This window comes from Nelusetta ayraudi, unplaced genomic scaffold (genome assembly GCF_046127955.1).
Source record: "Nelusetta ayraudi isolate G7.1 ecotype Tasmania unplaced genomic scaffold, CSIRO-AGI_Nayr_v1 ptg000190l, whole genome shotgun sequence".
Lineage (NCBI taxonomy): Eukaryota > Metazoa > Chordata > Actinopteri > Tetraodontiformes > Monacanthidae > Nelusetta > Nelusetta ayraudi.
Genome location: NW_027466239.1, coordinates 317610 through 339819, shown reverse-complemented (window position 1 = coordinate 339819; position 22210 = coordinate 317610). Strand labels below are relative to the sequence as shown.

The window sequence follows — 22210 nt, the reverse complement described above, 5'->3', positions numbered from 1 at the left end:
TGTGCCAAAAAGGGGGGGGGGTTGTCCACAAAGCCCCCTCCCGTACGCGAGCCTCTCAGAAGCAGTATCGTATTTGGTGACATGAAATCTATAATTTCAACAGGTTAAAGCCTGTGAATTTGTTCTGGTCCAAACCGGATTCGCAGCACTTTGAATGAGCAGCAGCAGCCAGTTGGAGATGAAACTGTGGATCATTTGACGCGACTACTCCAAATATATTCTTCTTGTTTCTAGAGACAGTGACGGCACAGCCAGACTTGTGACGCAAGGTGTTTACTAAGGCCACTCCTCTTCTGTTTATTGTTGAAACTAACTGTCAGTTCTGTATTGATTTAATTGAGGAGAATTTTGGTTCATATGATTATCAATCAATCGATCGATCACAGGCTAAATCACATCCACAGGCATTTTAAAGCACTTTTAACAACACACTAACAGACTCTGCTGATTCTTGCTGATTCTGTCAGCAAGCAATGGAGTGAAAAGTCCCCAGTGGGTGGAAACTCTGCCAGGTTGGGCTGAAAGGGAAGAACAAACCTGGGTATTGTTCACGATTGCATAAAATGAAAAAATAAAATAGAATAAAATAAAAAAATGAGACAGAGTGATGGACAGGATGGGGAAATACTTGTTCCAGAGTGTGACACTATGACCTCATTAAACTTAAACACACAGACACAAACACACTTATTTTTATATATTATTGTTATACTTTACTGTTGTGTTGGCGTACAAACGTATACAGTTTTATTGTTTGTGAGTTGTATATTTTCAAGCGCTAACCTTGTTGTCTGGATATATTAAAAAAAAAAAAAAAAACTGCAGTCTCTACCATCAGGTATTAAGGTAAAGGGCAGAGGAGGCAAAAGTACTGGTAAAAGTGTGGATACTTATGTAAAAGTAGAAGTACTGATTCAACTCCTTTACTCAAGTGAAAGTAAGAAAGTACAGGAAATGCACTTTAAAAAAAAACATTTATTTATTTCATCATTTACTATTTATCTACTTTTTTACTACTTGATTGTGTTTTTTTCATGTAGAGTGACTAAGAATGAATAAAGTACTGATCTATCTATCTATCTATCTATCTACTATTATAAATAATAATTAGTGAATTACTTTGAACAGAATATGTATATTTCAAACCCAAAAGTAACAAGCGTGTTTTGTAACAGTGTAAGGAATAGAAAGTACAGATGTGTGCGTACGCATGTAGGGAGGAAAAGTAAAAAATAAAAGTCATAAGAAAAAGTCTTTAAGTATTTGTGCAAAGGTGAAGCAGTCTTAATTCCCAATTTTCTTTTCTTTACCAGTTTTTCTTATGGCAAACTACCGAGAGAAACTAGGCTACTATCGAGCCAACTACGGGGTGTGGAGGGCGGGCGGAAGGTAGGCGGTGCAGGGGGGCATGAAACGCGAGAAGCAGCGATGGTTTTCAGCCTTGGAGACCGTGTGGAGACCGGGGAAGAGGGCTGCAACCAGCCAGCCAGCCAGTCAGCCAGCCAGCCAGCGGGAGCAGGAGGCGTAGTTACATCAAAAGGGGGTCGAAGTGGGAGGAGGAAGGAGGGCACAAGGGGAGCAGCGAGGAGGGGAGCGGAGGTAATGGGAGGGGAAGTCAGCGCCTGTCGGTCCATGGCATGAATGAACGAACCATGTTCGGTCACGGAGGCTTCGCTCTGCCGGTCTGCTGCTCCCTTCTGCTGCTGCACCTCCCAGGGCTCCCGCCCAGCAGCGGCTGGTCCGTGAAGGTAACTCGGCTCCCCGAGGGTCGCTGCCCGGTGTCCGGTGTCCGCTTCGCATCGGTTAATTTTCACCGACCGCGGTGAGAAGTTTTTTTTTTTTTTTTTTTTTTAATGGAGGGGGCGGGGGGGGGGGTCTCTGTGTCTCTGTGTTGGAGTTCGCTCGCAACTCTGTCACTTGAACGTCGCACGTCTTCAGGGGCTCGAGCTCGGCGGTTGCCCTCCTTTATTTCAACTCGCTTTAGGCTTCATCATCACTGCGACGTGGTTGGTCTGCGTTGTAAAGGAGCTCGGAAGCTGCTCAGCCTCAGTGTGTGTGTGTGTGTGTGTGTGTGTGTGTGTGTGTGTGTGTGTGTGTGTGTGTGTGTGTGTGTGTGTGTCTAAGCTAACGGTTACCTTCGAGCAGACTTCCTACTATTTTTGTTTGTCGGGGGGGTGAGTGGGGGGCGGGGGGGGGGGGGTGGGGGGGGTTGCATACTCTTGATGCATTGGATCCGGTGGGATGCTTTCCATGCCCGCTGCTCCGCGGTGGGACCGGGCGACTTGTACAAGAGGCTCCCTCTCCAACATGTGTTTACTTTACACGGTAAACAAGTCGGCAGGGACACGCACGCACGCGTGCGTGCATGTGTAAATTGTAAATGATCGTTAGCAAAGAAAAACAGGAATCGGATGTGCACACCGCCATTTCTGGTGCAGAGGCTGCCCTCCTTTCAACAGCGCAACATAAAATGAAAAAAATGTGAGTTGTAGGTAAAGGAACTAAACAACTCTACTGAGTATTATCATTTGTGTATGTTTATACGTACACTGGCGGTCAGAAGGACACACCTGTTCACCTGTTTCTGCTTTATCTTGACTGTAGATTCACACCGAAGACATCAAATATATGAGCAGGATATGTGGATTAATGTGGGGGGAAAAAAACAAAAAAACAATATGTTTTGCGTGTTTTATATGAAGGGTGGCAATTCTGGATCATCTGAAATATAAAACTTGTTGTTATTTCACACTTTGTTGTTGAGCACATATCCCACCTGTGTTCATTCATCGTTTTATTTTGATGCCTTGAGTGACAATCTGCACTGTCAACAGTCATGAAAATGAAAGAAAACCCATTCAATCAGAAATACGTGGCCAAACTGTTGACCGGCAGTGTCACTGACAATGCTTCATTCTCAACTGAATGAAATGAGTTTGTGATGTCTGGAAAATAACATCGAGCGATCTTGAATTAGGTCTATAAACAAAAAGCCCAAAGGTTGAAATGAAGGCCATGAACTGTGTAGGCTTTAACATTGACTAAATGTCATTTATGGCCTTGAATGATTAGGAAACTGATTTAACTTGGTAGTTTAATTTTTTTTTTTTTTTTCCCCAAAGGACCAAGATTTAGTGTTCACATGAGGGGAAATGGCCGCAGGCAGCATTGGTCTGGGTTATCTTCTCTCTTTGGGTGTCATGGTTGAAACTCTAAACAGATGAATAACCAAGGGCTTTTCAACACAGTTGTTTGCAGACATTTTTCCCCCCTCAGCTGTGGTCACCACCAGCACTTAAGAGTTCTTCCAAACCATAAACACGGCTGTGTTTATCCACAAAAAGGAACTGAGAATTATGCCCTGCAAATGGCTGGTGAAGCACCACACATGGAGTTTGTTTGTGTTGCCTCGATCGTCCAGTCGATACGCTGCTGCCTTTAAAATACAAGAAGTCTTTATTGCAATTTATATATTAAAATATGTTTTACCCTTACAGATTGCAGATACAAAATCACAGGTTTTGCTTTCGTTGAAAATTGCACCACTGCAAGCATTGATAAGATTTTTTTTTCAAGATAAGATTCTAATGCCAAAAAGAGACAAGTGTGAGACATATGCAAAGACGAGAAACATTCCAAAAAACATATCAAATTAAACCCAACAAATGATAAAAGCCCAACCATTGAATGAGCTGTAGCTGGGCTTCCTGTATGAAGAGTATTACACATGAACTGATGGCAACAACGCTTGGCACGATGTCTAAAATGCTTTTTGGCAGCGACAGCCTTCCACCAGTTCTCCCACATTATTCACTCGCACCATTCACCAGAAGAAGAATGGTGAACATGAACGATGATGTCATAGTTTCACTTTATTTCCTTGGCTTTTACGATGGTGTCGCTGCACGGCTCTCAGACATCGGCCTGCAGATTGCACAACTTTCCCCTTCGGTAATGCAATCATTCTGCTAGCATGGTCAACCTGTGCCTGTTTCAAGTGTGTAGGCACAGGTGCAATGCATATAGTATAATGTAGTCACTCTGGGGTGACGCGTCACCTCATGGTGAGAAGATGGTGGGATTGATCCCCCAGACTTCCTGCTCTCCTCTCTGCTCTGGTGGTGTCTGCGTGGGTTCTGTCCAGCACGCTGGCTTCCCACCGCCGTCCAGAGACATGCACATGAGGTAGGGTGTCAGTGGTTGTTGGTTGGTTCTCAAGTCTGGCAGAAGCAATCCTTGACTGGTGTCCCTTCATCCCACCCCATGTCAGTCCAAACAGTGGGGGAGAAGAAATATCCCGTTTGCTAATCAGGCAACCATTCACAAAGTCAGTGGCTGCGATTCCGCAACAGTTTTTCGAAAAAAATAAATTGGAAGCGATATTTCTAAAATTTCGACAAAGTGTAATTGCGATTTGCAGGTGTTTCCATTGAATGGTGTGAAGCGCATAAGCCGTAATTCTCATGAAATCTTTCGGGACAAGATTTAACGAGAATTACATTTGTTTTTGTTTGACGGAACAAAAGCAAACCTGCAAGAGAGAAAATACGCGTCCGGGTCTGTGGTAGCTGTGTTTCCATGACCCCTAGAATTGTGCAAAACCTACATATCTTATTGAAAAAAAACTGGTCACATGACCAGTTCACTTCAAGTCAAGATGGCGCGTTATGTTTGGAAAAGAAAGAGATGGATTTTTTTTTTTTTTTCACAAGCAATTAAAGAGAAAAATAAGAAAATAATAACAACCATCCTGGACAGCAAACAACATGGAAATGCAGATTTATGGCTCAATGTTTTGTACCTCCATCCTCCTCACAGTGGAGTCTGGCTGGACGAGGTTTGACCAGAAATACGGCTGATGATCTTCACACCATTCAATGGAAACACCTGCAAATCGCAATTTTAGAAATATGGCTTTTATTTTGTGAAAAAACGTCATGGAAACACAGCTCCTGACTTTCTGAATGGTTGCCTGATTAGCAAATGGGATATTTTTTCTCACCACTGTCTGGATGTGAGTGCTTTGAGTGGCTCCACCTGGGAGCTTCTTAAAAAGAAAACTGCTGAAAAGAGCAGCGGCAGGTCATCTGTCCCACTGGCCCCAGTCCCAGTGCTCCAAAGACTTACTACTAAATGCACACGTGGAATCCAACTTAATCCTGCCCTTTAAGGAAGCCAGTCACCAAGTAGAGCAGGATGGCTTCTAAGTGCCCCCGCTGTAATGCCCACCAGACATCTGGATCTTCTTAGATCGCAGGCTGGGGGAAGAAGATGTTTTTCTCCTTAACAGGACAAACAAGGCCTGATCTGTTACTGTTTCTACATTCTTGACTATATCTGCTCTGGTTGGTCCAGTGGGGCCTCAGATTGGTCTGCAGAGGTGTTTGACCTTCACTTTACTGAGGGTCCTCATTTTAGTTCTTTAAGAACCCCATCATGTTGCACTAAATCTGCATTGGAAATGTTCTCACCTCTTTCATCCTCCCTTTGATGGATGGACAGACAGACAGACAGACAGACAGATAGATAGATGTACGTTATTGGTCCCAAATTGTGAAACTACGCTGTTGCAGCACTAAAAAAAACAGCTACACAGATGATGGTTGTGCTTCTGAATGTATTCCTAAGAAACCCACTTCCAATCTAAAAAGATACAGCCAATCAAAACAATCAAAATGACCATTTTACTTGATTATCACTTGATAACAACATCACTTGTGTGTCACAATGGTTTATTTGTGTCTTAATTCAAACATTTTAGGCCATTGGAGTGTCTCAGTGGCAGAGCCGATGTGCAGACCATTCTTTTAAAATGGCACCATCATCTTTCCTAATGTTGTCCCACTATCATCATCACAAGTAGCTCGTACAAAACTGTTACTACTCAAATCGCATAAATATCTTGACTCCCTTTACTGTCTTAATGTGTTGAATCAGCCGGACGGTCATTTGAGACGGAGCGCCTCTGGTCTCGTTGCAGATACCGAGACGACACAGCACTGTTTGGAAGTCATACATACCATTTTGGTATGAACATCATACAAAAGTTAGTTTCATGTGTTTGTGTCGGTCTGTTTGATGTGTGTGTCTGCCAGGATAGAACTGAAGGTCGAGTGGAGCAGCGGAAGATCCAGCCACAGTTAGCCGCCGCTGGAAGTCAGCATGACAAACACACAAGCGACAAGGTAAGACAGCAACACACACACACACACACACACACACACACACACGGGGACAAACACACACGGACTCATGCATGCACATGAACACACAAAACGGGTTACTTTGGATGACAAATCAGTTTGATGTTTGATCTCTTTGCTTTAGCCCAGGGGTGGGCAAACTACGGCCCGGGGGCCATATTCGGCCCATTAAATTTTTTAATCTGGCCTGCTGACCTTCAAGAAATGATATTAATAGTCAGTGAGTCATAAAATAGCTGTATTTCCTCCATGTTTCCAGTGTTTTCAGAGTCCTGTCAATAAAGAGCTAAACACCCTGGTGGTTCTGGATGGTTCTGGATGGTTCTAGATGGTCCTAGATGGTTCTGGGTGGTTCTAAGAGCAAAACACCCTGGTGGGGCTTCAAAGACACTGCTTTGGTTGCAACTTTGCTTTGCTTCATTTTCCATTGACGTTACAGCAACATGTTTTCTCCATCATATCCCAGGATAGATTGTCTCCTCCAAGAAGGTGACTCGCCAAAACACTCCATCCATCTGCTGCTGCTCCGCTACCCTCCCCCCCCCCGGCACATTTTACAACCCATTGTGGCCCCAGCAGTCAACCAGTTTAGCCACCCCTGCTTTAGCCTGTATGAGCGGTGTTTGATTGAGAACTTGAGCGATGTGCTCTTATGTGTTCTCTGAATCGTCTGTTGCTGTGTTTTCCCAGGAGGAGGTGTTCCAGTGGTGGGGGGAGTGGTCCAGCTGGTCTTCCTGCTCCAGGAGCTGTGGTGGAGGAGTGAGGAGTCAGGAGAGACACTGTTTGATCCAGCGGTAATTAATGTGTCTTCAAATGGTTCTTCTGATAGTATTGTGTTTAAACTTTGACAATCGTTGGCTATAGGGGACAGTGCAAGTACCTTTAGCACGTCTTTTCAGATGATCGGTGTCTATATATGTAATGTAATATTCAGTAGTTTTTTTAAAACCCCAGCGATCTGGAAACGAGGCTCACTCTAGATCTGAATTTACATTGAAAGAACATTTCAAGAATGAATTTATTAGAGGTCTTCACACAACCAAAAAGACCTGGAAACATACCAACCATACTGGGACAAAGGCATTCCAGTTTTAAAACACTGGGAAGAACCAATACACAAGCACCAAACCAGCACCAATGTCACAGCTCAGTGCTACAAATAAATTCACATGCAAGTTCCAACAACAACTCTGCGTCTGACAAAGTTCCCTCTCATATCGCAAGCAAACATGACGTTCATTGCAGGCTTTCCGTTCGTGTCACTTGCACAGCGCGGCTAATCTGTTCATCTCCACTTCACGTCCACATTCCTCCACAGTGGAGGATGGTTCATCGTTAGCGGTGCCGTCTCAAGCAACCAATCCGACAAAACCCCTCTTTGTTCTTATATTTGAATTAGCGTTAGAATTAGCTTTGCTAACTTTGCTATCATCGCCGGGGCTGACCTCTGAACTCTGAACCTTGACCTCAGACCGCTCGCTCCATCATTCAGCGCGAGCTTGTCGCCACGGACGCGCTGATGCACGTAAATCATGTGATAGCAGTCGAGACGGCACCGACCCAGACCAGAGTAGTAAAGTGTCTTCGTTTCAGATTGGTACATTCCTTAATAATCATAATGTGAATCTGCTCCAGGAATAAGAATTGGACTCAACCCGGTCACCATAGTCTTTCAGGACATGCACCCATAGCAGTCCAGTTCCTGGCTCCCAGGTCTTTAGCTTTAAAGGGGCTTGGGAAGACCTCCACTTCCTGGAAATGTTGTGCGATGTTTCTGTTCATTGTCTCTGTCGCTGCGTCTTCATCACCCCTAGAATTGCTCCAAAACCTTAATACGACGATAATAAAACCTGGTGGTGGAAACAGCTGAACCTGGACCTGAACATGGCTGAACGGTTCATATAGAGGAATATCAAAAAAGTGTCATGGAAACACTTTTTTTTGGCATTGACACGTCAGCAGACGGGGTCATCATGTGACCAGTTGACTGAGCAGTGAAAATGCAGAAATGTTTTGGACCTCCATCCTCCTCACAGTGGAGTCTCACTGCACCAGCTTTGATGAGAACTATGGCTGATGATCTTCACACCGTTCAGTGGAAACACCTGCAAAGCACTTGGTCGAAATCTTTAGAAATATCGGCGTTACTGTGCGAACACTGCCGTGGAAGTGCAGCTGATGGGGGAGGCTATGAGTTGAGTTTTTTGCACAGCTTCTAAATAATTTTACCGGCCAAATGGAAAAACAAATGGCAACGGCAAATCGAAGGCGGCGCTTTTGCTGCGGACGCCTCCTCGACGCGCCGCGGACGCAGCGATGACACGTGGCCCCCGGAGGAGAGCGAGTGAGTTCAGGCGCTGACAGAATGTGTGTGTTTGTAGCCATCCTGTGACCTCTGACCTCCCCCCCGGTCAGAGCAGCGGAAGTTTCTGTCAACCAAGATTAACGCCACGCTGCCCTCGCCGCTGGCCTTCTGCCTCTCCCCGGCGCTCCCCTCCTCCGTCTTCCCTGTCCTGTCTTTGTTCCCCCTTTCACATGTTTTCCCATTCTAATTGCCTTTAGCACTTCTTCCCACAATCTCAAGCCTGCTCTCTCCCTCCTCCTCCTCTTCCTCCTCCGTTTCTCCCGTCGTCCTCCTCCAACACTTTGACTTTTTTAGCTGTTTTCACAAAATGTATTCTCTCTTCCTTCGTCACCTTCTGCCGGATTATTGCTGTTCATGCGACACCGTCAGAAAGCGGCCTCCGCTTCACCTCCTCCTGCACCACCATGTAAACAGTGGAGAGAGAGAGAGATGTGCTGAAGGAAGAAGGAAGGCACGGATAGAGGGGCTGGGGAGGTGTTGCGTGGTAATGAAAGACAGATGCATTCACTCCTCAGCCAGAGGTCACACTCAGACCTGTGCAATACTCATCAACTCATAAACTGCACAGTTAAACAAGGAGAAGTCTCCACACTTCAGTGGTGGGAAACAGGTTTGAATCTTGTTTCTATTTGGGATGTTAACAGTGAATCCATTACTGATTAACCGTCAATTAAGAATTGAATTGGCAATTTATTGAATATTGATTCGTCGTCAATTGGTAATTGAATCGACAATTAATCGATCATCAATTATTTGCCGATGAAGAATTGAATCAATTAAATTGAACTAGTCGCAAACTTTCAATGCAATGCATCTCTTTGGGATGTGTGAAAACAGTAGATGGAAATGTTTTCTGTCTATTTTCTATGAACGTCTTCGCAGGTGGAATGTTTCAAAAAGGTGTTTCTGAGTGTTTGGCATAAAAACAACCCTTCTCTCTATATGCCTTCATGGATTGTTATTCTGTTTGTAATATTGTGTGTGTTTTTTTTTCCAATGCAGACTGTCCACCACACAGAATGAAAATAGCTCATATTGCCATGGTTCTCCCAAGCAGTACCAACTCTGCCCGAACCAGGTACCAGTCACAGTGATACAAGCAGAAACCAGCGATTCAGTCAAAACCAGAGTAAAACTTGCCAACCGTGTGTGTGTGTGTGTGTGTGTGTGTGTGTGTGTGTGTGTGTGTGTGTGTGTGTGTGTGTGTGTGTGTGTGTGTGTGTTGCTGAGCAGCCTTGTCCCAGCCCCATTGTGAGCTTCAAACAGCACCAGTGTTCACAGTTCAACTCGAAAGCCTTTGGAAGGAGATCCTACCAGTGGGTTCCACTCTACCCGGGTAGGACCTCCGCTCACCATCTGCACCACTCACTGTTGTGCTTTGTTCTTTGTTTATGCCTGCCTTGCAACTGCGTATTGTCCTCCTGAAAATGAATTATAGTAAGAATAACGTTAGTTGTTTATCTCGCAGCAGTTTAAGCCATAACTGTAATGCAGTCCTTCATCCTGTACGACTGCGTCAGCGTCGCTGTTGACTCACAAATGTGAAACGAGCCAGTTACATTGCTTCATGCCACAAATGAACTGAGTAGAGTTTAGGCCAGAGGTGTCAAAGTCAAATAAACAACATTTAAAACTTGGACAAAGTCGCCAAAGGTCCAACCTTGATATTTATTCAAAACAAAAGCTTAATATTATACAATAAATAATGAGAAATTGAATTTCCAAAAATAAAATGTAAATAAAAGTCGTAAGCCACTTTTTTATTTGCAGCCTTCTGATTTCAATTTCAACACCGGCTGATAATACATTTAAAAAATAGCATAACAACAATAAACCAATTAAATCACAATCACATCCGTCAATGAACATCCAGTCCTGATGGAGCAATCTGGGGTTTGTAGTATTAGTGGTACATGTGCTGTATAACAGCTGCAGTAGTGATTTTTGTATTGGCCTTGTGGGCCAAACATAATGACACTGCAGGCCAAATTTGGCCCGCGGGCCAGAGTTTGACACCTATGGTTTAGGCACACTTGAAATGGTCTGCTGCTCTTTGGTTACATTGTATTGTCGGTCCAAGTTAACTCTTTGCAGTTCTCCAAGGGAAGAAAACCAACACATTCATCTCAATGTGTCTAAAATCTCCTGTGTAGCTGATTACATCAGCATCTCCAATAAGCCATGTGACCTGCAGTGCACGACTGTCAGTGGCGAGCGACAGCTGCTCGTTCCCGCCCACGATGGGACCTTCTGCCGCGATACCAAACACCACGGAGTGTGTATCGAGGGAGCGTGTCAGGTGAGGCGTGCTCTCGGGATTTGTGGGCGAATCTGGTGTTTTGTTGCGGACGGGAACTGGTGGGAGGAGCCGACGGCTTCAAGTCTCTGGGTGTATGTTCTTACCAGCCTGTGGGCTGCGATGGCGAGCTGTATAGCACTTTGACTGTGGACAGATGTGGAGCGTGTGGAGGCAATGGGACGTCATGCCAGCGCGTCTCCGGATCATATCGGAAGGCACTCGCACAGTTAGGTAACACACACACAAACACACATCCAAAGAGATTTGTATGCTGTTGTACGGTTGATGATACAACAACCTGGGAATGATTGATTACCATCACGGCAAAGCAACATCACCGACGGCTCAGCCAACAAAACGTCTGAAAATGTCTGAAAATAAATGCAGACCACCAGTCACAGGTTGGGCCACATGCTTCTGATTGAATGGGTTTTCTGTCTTTTTCATGTTGACATTGTAGTTTGGGACTCAAGGCGTCAGAACTATGAATGAACACATATGGAATATAGATTAAACCAAAAAGTTTGAAATAAACAAGTTGTAGATACTGTCCAAGTTTTATATTTTAGATTACATTTTAGATTATGTAGAACAGCAACCCCTCATATAAAATATATAAAACATTACATATTTAGGTATTGAACTTTTTTTTTTCTTTTACGGTCTACAGTCTGGTTATTGTGAGCTTCCAGCAATACATAAGAGTTACACTGGATCAAAGACGGTTGCTTTTCGTAATTTGTATTGTACAATTCTTGAAACATGTTTGATACACATGTCTATTTGTAATAGAGGGACAAAACGCAATTTACAATGCAAACTTATTCCCTTATCAATAGTATTTCTTGCAGTTCTCCTTGTCTTGCACTGCTGGTGGCAGTATTTGCAACCGGTGGTCATTCTGAGATCTAAAGTGAACGATTCTGTCCATAGGCTATGTGTTCATCACCAACATCCCAAGTGGAGCTTCAGACATTCAGATCATAGAGAGGCACAAGACTGAGAACATCTTGGGTGAGAACCAAGTGGTTACATTTTAGGTTGCAGCGTCTTTCACTCTCCCTCCCCCTCCCTCCTGAGCGTGCCAGTGAACTACGGTGGCCTGCGCACACAAACCTGGATACCTCGCCCACCTTCTACTTCCTTGTTGGTTTATTTGAGGACCCGAGCGTTTTCCCTAATTACGTAACGTCCTGTCAGGCAGCTGGATTGTCCACAGCAGGCTTCCTTAGAAATATGGCGGCAGGTTAAGTGTGTACTATTTGGAGATTTTTAAGAGGAAACAGAGACATCAAGTGGTTGTATTTTAGATTGCAGCACTTTTTCACTCAAGTTCCCTTAGGGATGCAGTACCCTCCCTCTCCAAAGCTTGCCGGTGAACTACAAATGGGGGCAAGACCCTTGATATATGTATATTCTTATATATACGGTATACATGAAAACCGTTTTAAGGGTAGGAAAACCAAATTACTTTTATACTTACTTGTACTGTACTGTGAGTATACATTTTTGTTAGTGTATTTAATATGTATTTAATATAAAAATCATAAATCAAGCCAAATATCACACACTGGACCTGTGTTTCAAACGTGCTGAACACAAGAACAGCCACCACAATCACTGTCAGGTCTAATGTCTTGCACCTTCCAAACCTTTCGTCAATCACATCCTAGTGTGGACATGAGGCTTCACACGTATCACCGCCTTAATCCCAATCCCAATGTGTCGCCCTCTGACTCAGCTCTGTCGGATGAGGAGGGTCACTTCTTCTTCAATGGAAACACTGTGTTTGACAACCCTCAAAACTACCCCGTGGCAGGAACAGTCTTCAAATACCGACGACCAAGCAACGTGTTCTCTGATGGACTGGAGTATATCATTGCTCAGGGCCCGACCCTCCAAGGCCTCAACGTTATGGTGAAAACACAAACACACACATTTTGGTGTTCCAATTCTTTTTGTAGATGAAAGAATGACCTTCATTCTTGAATGAAGTCACAAAGCTGTGATGTTCTCTCTGATCGTGAAGTACTACAACCTGAACGGGAAGCTGCCCCACATCACTTACGAGTACACCGTCCCTCGGCCGTCACGTGACGCTGCAGCAGCCGAGGGCGTGGCCACAGGCTCTGCCCACACTTACGGCAACCTCACGTACAACGAGGTAAACGGGGACGTCGGCAGGGATCCTTGCAGTGCCACAAACCACAGCCAGGGGGTGCTGAGGTGTCTTTTCAACGAGCGCCAATAATGTCCAGTTGCAGGAGGAAGAGGAGAAGGTCATGTGGGAGATCAGGACGCCCAGCCCTCCACCACCGGCGGCTATTTTGGTCTACAGACCAGATGATGGCGCCGATCATTTGTACCGCCACAATGACAATGATGTTGAGGAGAGGGGCCCACTCGTACCATCAGGATATCGTAAGTCAATCATTGTTTTTTTTTCAAATCCTGACCAGTTGACTTTTCCTGCTTTCAGACCACTAGATGGTGTTTGGACTTTGAAAGACTTGAGAGTTAAATGTTGAATTGACATTCATTCTGAAGACTATAGAAATGGTTCCTATTGCCTAGTGTTGTAGTCCTGGAGGTTGGTCCTGGTCTCCAGACCACTTTTTAAGGCTTTCGTCTTGGACTCGGAGGCATGTTTACTGGGTCTGGTCTCTGTCCCATACTGGACGGACTGGGGATTTTTGATCCAGACCGGTCAAGACTCAGCCAACACTGTAATGACACAATATTAAAGGAAAAGAATCCAGCTGCTGCTGTTTTACTCTCTGTTTGTGACACCCAGAGTGACACCCTTGATATTTAAAGTCTTGGTCTGGTCTCCATCTCAATACTCTCTAGTCTTGATAAGGTCTTGGTTTTCGGGTGGTGCCGTCTTGACTACAACACTTCTATGACCTCCCTGCTTGCCATCAGTGGGTGGACTTTGGGGGGTTTAGATCACGCAGATTCCCGCTCCCTCAGTGCAGGGGCTACATGTGGAGGACAAATGGAACCTCTGGGGTGACAATTAGTGGGACTTGAACCTTTAACCTCTGCGATGCTTCAACAGTTATGCCCGACTTTCAAATCGGCTGCACAGTTATCGAGTGTGACGCCAGCACTAGGGAGAAGATGATATTAGAGGAGGTTCAAGTCCACTTGAAAAGAGCTGGATTATGAATTACCATGTTTCTGTTTGATAAGGGAGTTCCTCTAATTCCATCGATGATCCGTCTACAACAGATGATGACCTCGTGCTACGCCCCTTTCCAGGTGAGGAGGTTTCATGTAACAGGTTTCTCTAGTTTACACTTTAATACCTCTATACGTCTTGTATTTTCTTACTGTGTCGTAACAGAGCAGTGTTGAATGGGTTGTGAATGAGATCTGTCCGCTTGCAGGTAGTCAGAGTGGTCTTCCCGCAGATCCTGCATCTCGCCCCAAAGACGCCCTTCTGCCTCATCACGACTCGCATCACAACCAGAGCCAACGGAACCACCACTCCCTCACTCACTCCAACACATACCCGGTCAAACAGACTGCGGGCGATTCACGCTCGCCGCTAGAAAAGCGTGTAGAAATACTGTCTGCAACAGAAGCTCGACTGGATAGCGACACTCGGGCCGAAGTCCACGTGGACGGGGACACGATTGCTGGCACGCACTCCTCGCAGAGAGAAGCAGCGACTGGAACGAGCTCTGACAAAAGCGCCGCTGTCCTCGTGCAAGTGCAACAGGTGTCGGCGGTCCATACAGCCAACACAGAGAGGTACGATGGAAAAGCTGCACAGATGACACTACACTGGTTGCAAAGCGCATTTATCGGGAACTTCCCATTGTCCCGACCTCCTATTAGTCCGACAAATTGCTCATTGGTCCGACCTCCCATTACGGTTAGGGTTACGGTCGGACCAATGGGCAATTTGTTGAACTTGTGTCAAATTTTGCAGAGCCAAATAGGCAAACGGCTGGACCTCTGACACGTCATCAACATGATGTTGCTATGTCGATGACGTGCAGACCTCACCTCAGACATGTAGCTAGCGGCTGTTCCGGATCAATCGGCTCTCGGTAATTTGCTCTCTCCCTCAGCAAACATGGAGCCAGTTGACAGAACGGTCCTTCAAATTGTCCCACAGACATTCTAAAGTACTGTATAAATTTCACTGGCTAAAATCTGAGCTCCTGGATGGTCGTGTTTAAATCTGACATCTCCTCTCTCAGGGACAATATTGGGTGAACACATAGACTTTGATTCTTTTTCATCTTTAATCCAACCATCACCAGGACGCCATCACTTGAGGATTCAATCGACTCCATTGTTTCGCCTTCGACGCAACCGCCAAACTTTACTCACTTAGCACTTAGCTTAGCTTCGTGCGTTTAGAAATGGCGAGTTAATGAGGTGTCCCTGCCTGTCTGCTCATGTCTCCTCAGTAATGACTTTGATGTTGGTCTGGATCAAGACATCGGTCTTGCAGACATATATCGCTGGAAAGTTTCTGCTTATGCTCCATGCAGCTCGACTTGTACAACAGGTAAATTGTATTTTTATTGCAGCTCATCCTTCATAGAAAGTGTGACTGAAACTTCTCAATGTTGCAGCAGCTTGTTCAGACGTTGTGTGTGAGACAGATGGCAGCTCAGTGGATAGACGGTGGACAAGGGGTTTATTGAGGGTCCATCCTGAATGAACCACGTAGTTTGAGATGCTCTTTATTCTCCGTTATCTCGCTGCGATGCACACAACAAAAAGTTGGGTGCTTACTGTTTGGATGTGTGCGTGTTGCCAGGTATCACCACTAGCTACGCCCTTTGTGTGCGCTACGACGGAACCGAGGTAGACGACAGCTACTGCGACTCGCTGAGCAGACCTGAGCCCACACACGAGTTCTGCACCGGGAAGGAATGTCCTCCAAGGTGTCAGCAAAAAAGATCTCCTAATTACCAGAAAAGATCTGTGTATGAAAACTCACCGTGGTGACTCTGATGGCGTCCTCAGGTGGGAGACGAGCGGTTGGAGCGAGTGCTCTCGGACGTGTGGCGAGGGCGTCCAGTACCGCACGGTGCGCTGCTGGAAGATGCTCTCCCCCGGCCTCGACTCCTCCGTCTACGACTCGCTGTGTCTGTCGCACGACCTGCACAAACCGGCCAATAGAAAGGTTTGTCAGGGCCAGAGCTGTGGACCCCAGTGGGAGGTGTCTGAGTGGTCCGAGGTAAGCCACAGTGCAGCGTGCCTGATCTGATGGAGGGATGTGCCAGTGTGTGATCCATGACATGACGGACTGTGGCTGCGTCTCAACTCAGGCTCTGCATCTTGGAAGGCTGCATTTGAAAGGAAGTTGCGTCATAGCACTGCGTGAAGGCTCCTCCCAATTCCTGAAAGTCTGAAGGACACTCCAAATGCGCACTGGGAATGCGGCCTACTTTTAGCTGGATTCCTTGGTGTATCCTTCCAAAGCATCCTGGGATCCTGGGAAGTCGGATGAAATTAGCGCCATCTACTGGCAAAGACACCACGTATAAATTTAAGTATTGAAATTTCACATCAAATATTCAGTTTTTAACGCAGGGTTTTTACTTATTGGAACATCCAACGCCATCGTTAGAGGGAGAACCAATGGTTAGCTTGATGCTATGAAAACCTCACTTCCTGGGTTGGCCAGCAGGAGGGAACGGCGGTGACGCAACCAGGAAATACGCCGAAGGCTAGACCGTCCCGTGTGGTTATCGGGGAGGCGGGGTTTGGGTCGGTCCTTCTGGGCCGGGTCCTTCTGGGCCGGGTCCTTGGGAGGACGCTTCCTTCCAAGGATGCAGACCCTGGATTGAGACACAGCCTGTATGTCTTGTATGAGCAGCACATGAGATGTATTGTCATAGGCTACTTTTCTCTGTGTGTGCGTGTGCGTGCATGTGACTGTGCGCTAGTGTTCTGCCCGCTGTGGCTCTCGGGGCGTGCACACTCGGGAGGTGCGCTGCTCCATGGAGGTCAATCTCTGCAACCAGTCGTCCAAACCAGTGGAGAACCAGGAGTGCGAAGGACCGCCGTGCGATCGGAGATGGACCGTTTCTGACTGGGGACCTGTGAGTGTCTCTCTTTCTCACACACACACACACACACACACACACACACACACACACACACACACACACACACACACACACACACACACACACACACACACTCAAGTGATTTGAAACTTGCACACCTTCCACATAGACACGTGTGCTGAAACGCTGTGTGTGTGCGCGCCAGTGCTCAGGTGTGTGTGGCGAGGGAAGGATGGTGCGTGCAGTGACATGTCGTTCTTCAGGAGGGGTAGTGATGTCAGAGGAGCAGTGTGACCAGTTGTTACGCCCTCTGGCCATCTACCCCTGCGGGGACAGAGATTGCGCCCCCCACTGGGTTGAACAGGAATGGCAACAGGTAAAGATTTTCAGTCAATACGTAATGCGAGTCTACATAATCTTGACTTTTCCCTGTTCACACTATGATGGTTCACCTGGTGGATGCAACGTAGATCAATTCTCAATCAATCAATCAATCAATCTATTTTTTCCCAAGGATGCCAAGGTCAGGCTCGCGCATGGGCTAAAAGGTCAAGGGCAGGGGTCACCAACAGTGGAGAACTTCTCTTTTCTCCAGTTTCCTGATGACTGTGGGTTCATCCACCATCCATCCAGTCTGGTCACCAATTTACACTTCATTTGTGTCGACTTTATTCACAGAATTGCGTTTTTTTTTTTTACGTCGCCTTTTTCATGAAATTTTGAATTTATTCACGAAATTTTGAACTCAAATTAAAATCTCCTTCCTGTAATATTGTTTTTCTCTTCTTGTGGCCCGGATTCTCTTTCAAACAGTGGCCATTAAGTAGCTCTTGGGTTCAAAGAGGTTGGTGACCCCTGCTGTTGGCCTAGAGTATTTCACTGCATTCACTGTAATCTCACTGACAGGGGTTTTTCTAGTCAGTCCCAGACGGTTTTCATTTGTCTTTTGTTTTTGGTGTCCGTGTGATGCACCAATTCTGCGTGTGTGTGTGTGAACCAGTGCAATGCCACGTGTGGGCGGGGCTTGCGCCAGCGCCAGGTGGTGTGTGCCGGGCTGGACGGCGGCGTGTTCAAGGAGTTTCCAGACAGCAGCTGCGAGCAGAGCAACAAGCCCGAGACGAGCTCGTCCTGCTTTCAGAGGCCGTGCTCCAAGTGGTTCACCACGTCCTGGTCTCAGGTGGGTCGCTAGCCCGCAGTGACGTCACAAAGGGTGCACTTATCGCTTTATTTTTCGATAAAGTGCAATTGCGATGTGCAGGCGTTTCCATTGAATGGTGTGAAGATCATAAGCCGGAATTCGAGATTTTACGAGAATTCCGGCTTATGATCTTCGGATCTTTTAAACAGAAAAGCTTCAAAACCAAGTAGATGTGAGTCGGTGCTGGTGGGGAAGCCCCCCCGCAATCCGTCTGTAACAATTAATCAAGGCCTCTGGTCTCTGCGACATCCAGTGCAGCAAGACCTGCGGGAGCGGCGTCCAGGTCCGAGAGGTGAAGTGCTACCAGGGGGAGGAGCTTGTAACCAGGGGCCACAGCTGCGACTCTGCCTCCAAACCTGAAGCCCGACAGAGCTGCGAGATCCAAAGCTGTGCGACGGAGGCCCCGGGTACGCAAACAATCCGTGATGCAACACTTTCTCATGCCCTGCCCGGCGAGCACTGGCGGTCGCGCTCCCCCCCCGGAGACGCGGCACTGCGAGACAGCGCTCGCCGGGCAGGGCCGTGCAAGTCGAATGCTAATTGTTTGAGCTTAATTTGTTTATGCGTCGCCTGTGTTTGCCCGGCAGCGCCCCTCGCGGCGGCGTCCGTCTCGCTGGAGGACTCCTGTCGAGACAAGCCCACGGCGAACTGCGCCCTGGTCCTGAAGGTGAAGCTGTGCTCCCACTGGTACTACAGAAAGGCCTGCTGCCAGTCCTGCAAGGCCCCAAGACCCTGAAGTCCATACTGAACCCCCCCCCCCCCCTCCAACCACCACCACCCCACCCCCCCGGACATGAACCACTGGTACCGAGTGTCGCCCTTCGCTCATGTTGGTGCTAAACAGAAGCCTGCTGCTGGAGATGGAAGGTCTTCTGACATTGATATATATGTATTTTGTTTGGGTTTTTTTTTTACCGTGTAACTTTTTCACTCACTCATTACCCTCAGAGTTCAACCTGTGGTCAATGACTTTACTCTCTGATGAAGAAAAATATCCATTCAATCGCAGCCAGAGGTGCTGTTTCCTGTCTAGCGTGGCCCAGGTTGTCGCCACTGAAGGTTCAGCACTCGGCTCAGAGACTCAACAGTAAAAAAAAAAACAACAAAAAAAAACGAAAAGCGAGTCGTCCATTGTCCCACATCTGGAAGTGGTTTCATTGAATTTGACTGAACGCAGTGAAAACACACCGTTCCGGACACTGAGAGGGACACAGTGGAGCGAGACCCCAGCGTGTGACCACCTCCCACCCAGCAATGTGAAGGCAGACCTGCTCAGTATCAGTTTGGCTGCTTACCTCAGCAAGAGGAGTCAAGAAGAGAGCCGACATCCTCCCTCTGCTCACTCTGTCTCCCCGTCCGTTTCCTGGAAAAGAAAACTGTTTAAATAATTATCTTTATTCCCTCTCATCCCAGGGCAAAGTCCCTCATTAAAGATAGAAGAAAACAGCTTTTGTGTCTCTGACAGCGGCAACTCGAGACTTAATTCGAGTTAACTCAAGATTAATTCCAGAGGTAACGCGGGATTAATTCAAGAGTTAATTTGAGATTAACTCGACTTTAATTTGATATTAATTCAAGAGCTAACTCGAGATTAACTCAACATTAACTCAGAATTAACTCAAAATTAATTCAAGAGTTAACTTGAGATTAACTCAAGAGTTAATTTGAGATTAATTCAAGAGTTAACTCCAGATTAACTCAACATTAACTCAAGATTAATTCAAGAGTTAACTCCAGATTAACTCAAGAGTTACCTCAAGATTAATTCAAGCCTCCGAGACAACTTGACCCTGCAGTGACCACTGGTGGAGGTGCAGCCGCTCCATCCGCACAGTGTTTGCAGCCAAGTCGTACTCCTGCTTCCACGTCCATGTGCAACCGCTGCTCCTTCTTCCTCCCATGCAACAGGAATTTGCCCTGCAGACGCAGTGCAGCCCACTGCCCTAAAGTGACTAACGTGAGAGAGCAGCGGCCAACTCCCATGATGTCACGCACCTCTCATCCAACAAAGACAAAAAGAAACCCAAACCCTCCACTTCTGTGTCAGTGTGGCGAGCAGATTCACGCCTCCGTGTCTCTATTATGCTACGACGACGCCAAGCTGAACTTTGGTGCAGCAAAACAAAAGCTCCCTGACCAAGAATGGCCTTAAGATACCATGATGGATATGGATGAGGCAAATAAATGTATAACCCAGTCATAGTAATAATAGCAACAGTAGGTCAGTTGGCTTTGGCAAAGCTAGAATCACAACAAAAACGTGACTTGGCACCTGTGTTACCCACAATGCAACTGCTGCCAGTTTCCTCTGAGGTGTTTGTGTGAGGGTCTGGAACCCCCCCCCCACACACACACACACACACACACACACACACAGTGACGTATTACTCTCACTGTCAAAGGTTGTGGTGCTCAGACCGCAGCTGGCACCGACTCCACTGACATCACCTGCAGCCTCATTACGCTGCTCCCTCTGGAGATGCTAATGACCTCATGCAAGGTTCTCACATGTGCCAACAGTAATTGTCAACATTTGGCTTCAGACTGGGACTCCTTGACTTAGTTTCATTTTTTCGCAATCAGATTCTTTAAAGTAAAAATCTCCATGAAAAACGTGTGTACCCCAATTGGTTTCAACCAGTCGGTGTTGCAAAGCTGAGATGATCGTTTCAACTACACTTGGCTTGAAAACGTTCTTGTCGTGAAAATCCACGTACATAACAGCACACCCGACACGTCACTCGAACCTTTTTTTTTTTTTACAAAGAAAAATCCATCGGCTTCATTCATCTGCTGACTCGTCATTTCACACCTGACCCGCAGTGGTTTTCTGAGCCAAGTCCAGTTGGAGCCAGTCGAGCTTGTTCCAAAGTGAAACGTTTCAGGATTGGAAATATTTAGCGCATGCAATATGAATATTTCCCTCTGTATCCAGGAATTTTATCATGCGTCAGCAAATCCACTGGGTGGCCTCCCCGTCACGCTAACTTAAGCAAGATCCACATAAGTTCGGTCGTCGCCGCGTCACTTGACACGCTTGCAACGTGGAGGACAGTAGAAGAGCTGACCTGGACCACATGCTGAGGCTCAACCCGTGGCTCCCTGCGTGTTTGCGCTGCTTCCCTTCAATAGTGTGAGTAGGTGGCAGGACTGCCACGCCCCTCCACCTGCTGCATGGTGCTGATCCTGATACCCTGCGGACGCCAGACTGTCGTCACACTGTTGTTTTACACTTTGTTAGCCGCCTTCAGAGCTGCTGTTTCTGTGTCTTTCCTTGGGTTGTTTTAGATTTTTTTTTTTTTTTTTTTTGGCTCACTGTATCACACATTTGGAAATAAAAGATCAGCTGTTTTTGCAAAGCACCCGTGTCTGAGTTGATTCTGCTGCTGCTGCTGCTGCTGCTGCTCACACCCAGGGACGCTGGTGGCACGGTGGCAAAAGGGAACCTGCTTGTGCTTCTGGGTGGAAGCCGATTTGGAGCGACGTTTGGAACGGTCAACTCCTCTCAGCCAGCGTGAGCGTCGTCACGGCTACAAGAGGCGGAGTCCCTGAGGTGCGACGCACGTGACTGAACAGCGATTACTCACCTGAGCGGCTCTCTGCTCCGCACGGCGCTGCGTGTCTTCAAGGGAGCTGAGTGGGACCGGCGGGTGTGAAAACATCTTCAGCCTGTCGGCAGGGAAGAGGAGAGGCAGCCCACCGCGGAGAGAAGGTAAGCCATCCAAATGCTCCCATTTAGCTCTGGCTGAGTTAAACCTCATTCAGGTTTTAATTAGGATTTAATGGCACGCTGAAAGATGTTTGTAGGAGGCTTAATGTGACGCTCATGACACTAAATTGTGAAACGATGATGTGTAAGTGAACCCCATAGACAGTTGATAGAGAACAGCTGTTAACCAAGTACAACTTGTTTTGATTTCACCAGCACTTTTGTTAGAAAAACAGTTTTCAGTTCCTACCAGAGCTGGTTTGGACGTGGGCAAAAAAAAACAACCCAAAAACCTCCAATATATTGTTTGAGAAGCTGAGCTGGTCGCTGTGATGCCTGATTGTGATACTGCATTAGTCCAGTGATTCTCAGAATATCTCAGAATATTCAATGGA

At 46.6% G+C, this 22210-nt stretch overlaps 1 protein-coding gene across 1 annotated transcript; it reads left to right on the top strand.

Moving 5' to 3' along the window:
• Positions 1–1110: 1110 nt before the first annotated feature.
• LOC142881277 (ADAMTS-like protein 2) lies at positions 1111–21225 on the top strand. Its single transcript, XM_076015432.1, has 21 exons — positions 1111–1748; positions 6096–6185; positions 6894–6997; positions 9571–9646; positions 9802–9904; positions 10722–10867; positions 10975–11098; positions 11801–11881; positions 12609–12784; positions 12897–13031; positions 13126–13288; positions 14063–14131; positions 14260–14626; positions 15295–15395; positions 15651–15777; positions 15860–16073; positions 16786–16941; positions 17114–17284; positions 17909–18085; positions 18360–18513; positions 18694–21225. The coding sequence occupies exons 1-21, from the start codon at positions 1638–1640 to the stop codon at positions 18840–18842; spliced, it is 2994 nt and encodes a 997-aa protein (XP_075871547.1). The 5' UTR covers positions 1111–1637; the 3' UTR covers positions 18843–21225.
• Positions 21226–22210: the final 985 nt, after the last annotated feature.

Bases quoted from the DNA above. Each gene is read 5' to 3' on its own strand.
- LOC142881277 (XM_076015432.1), top strand. From the start codon at position 1,638: ATGAATGAACGAACCATGTTCGGTCACGGAGGCTTCGCTCTGCCGGTC. The intron at 12,785-12,896 runs GTGAAAACACAA...CTGATCGTGAAG, and splicing joins TCCAAGGCCTCAACGTTATG to TACTACAACCTGAACGGGAA. The intron at 13,032-13,125 runs GTAAACGGGGAC...AATAATGTCCAG, and splicing joins GCAACCTCACGTACAACGAG to TTGCAGGAGGAAGAGGAGAA.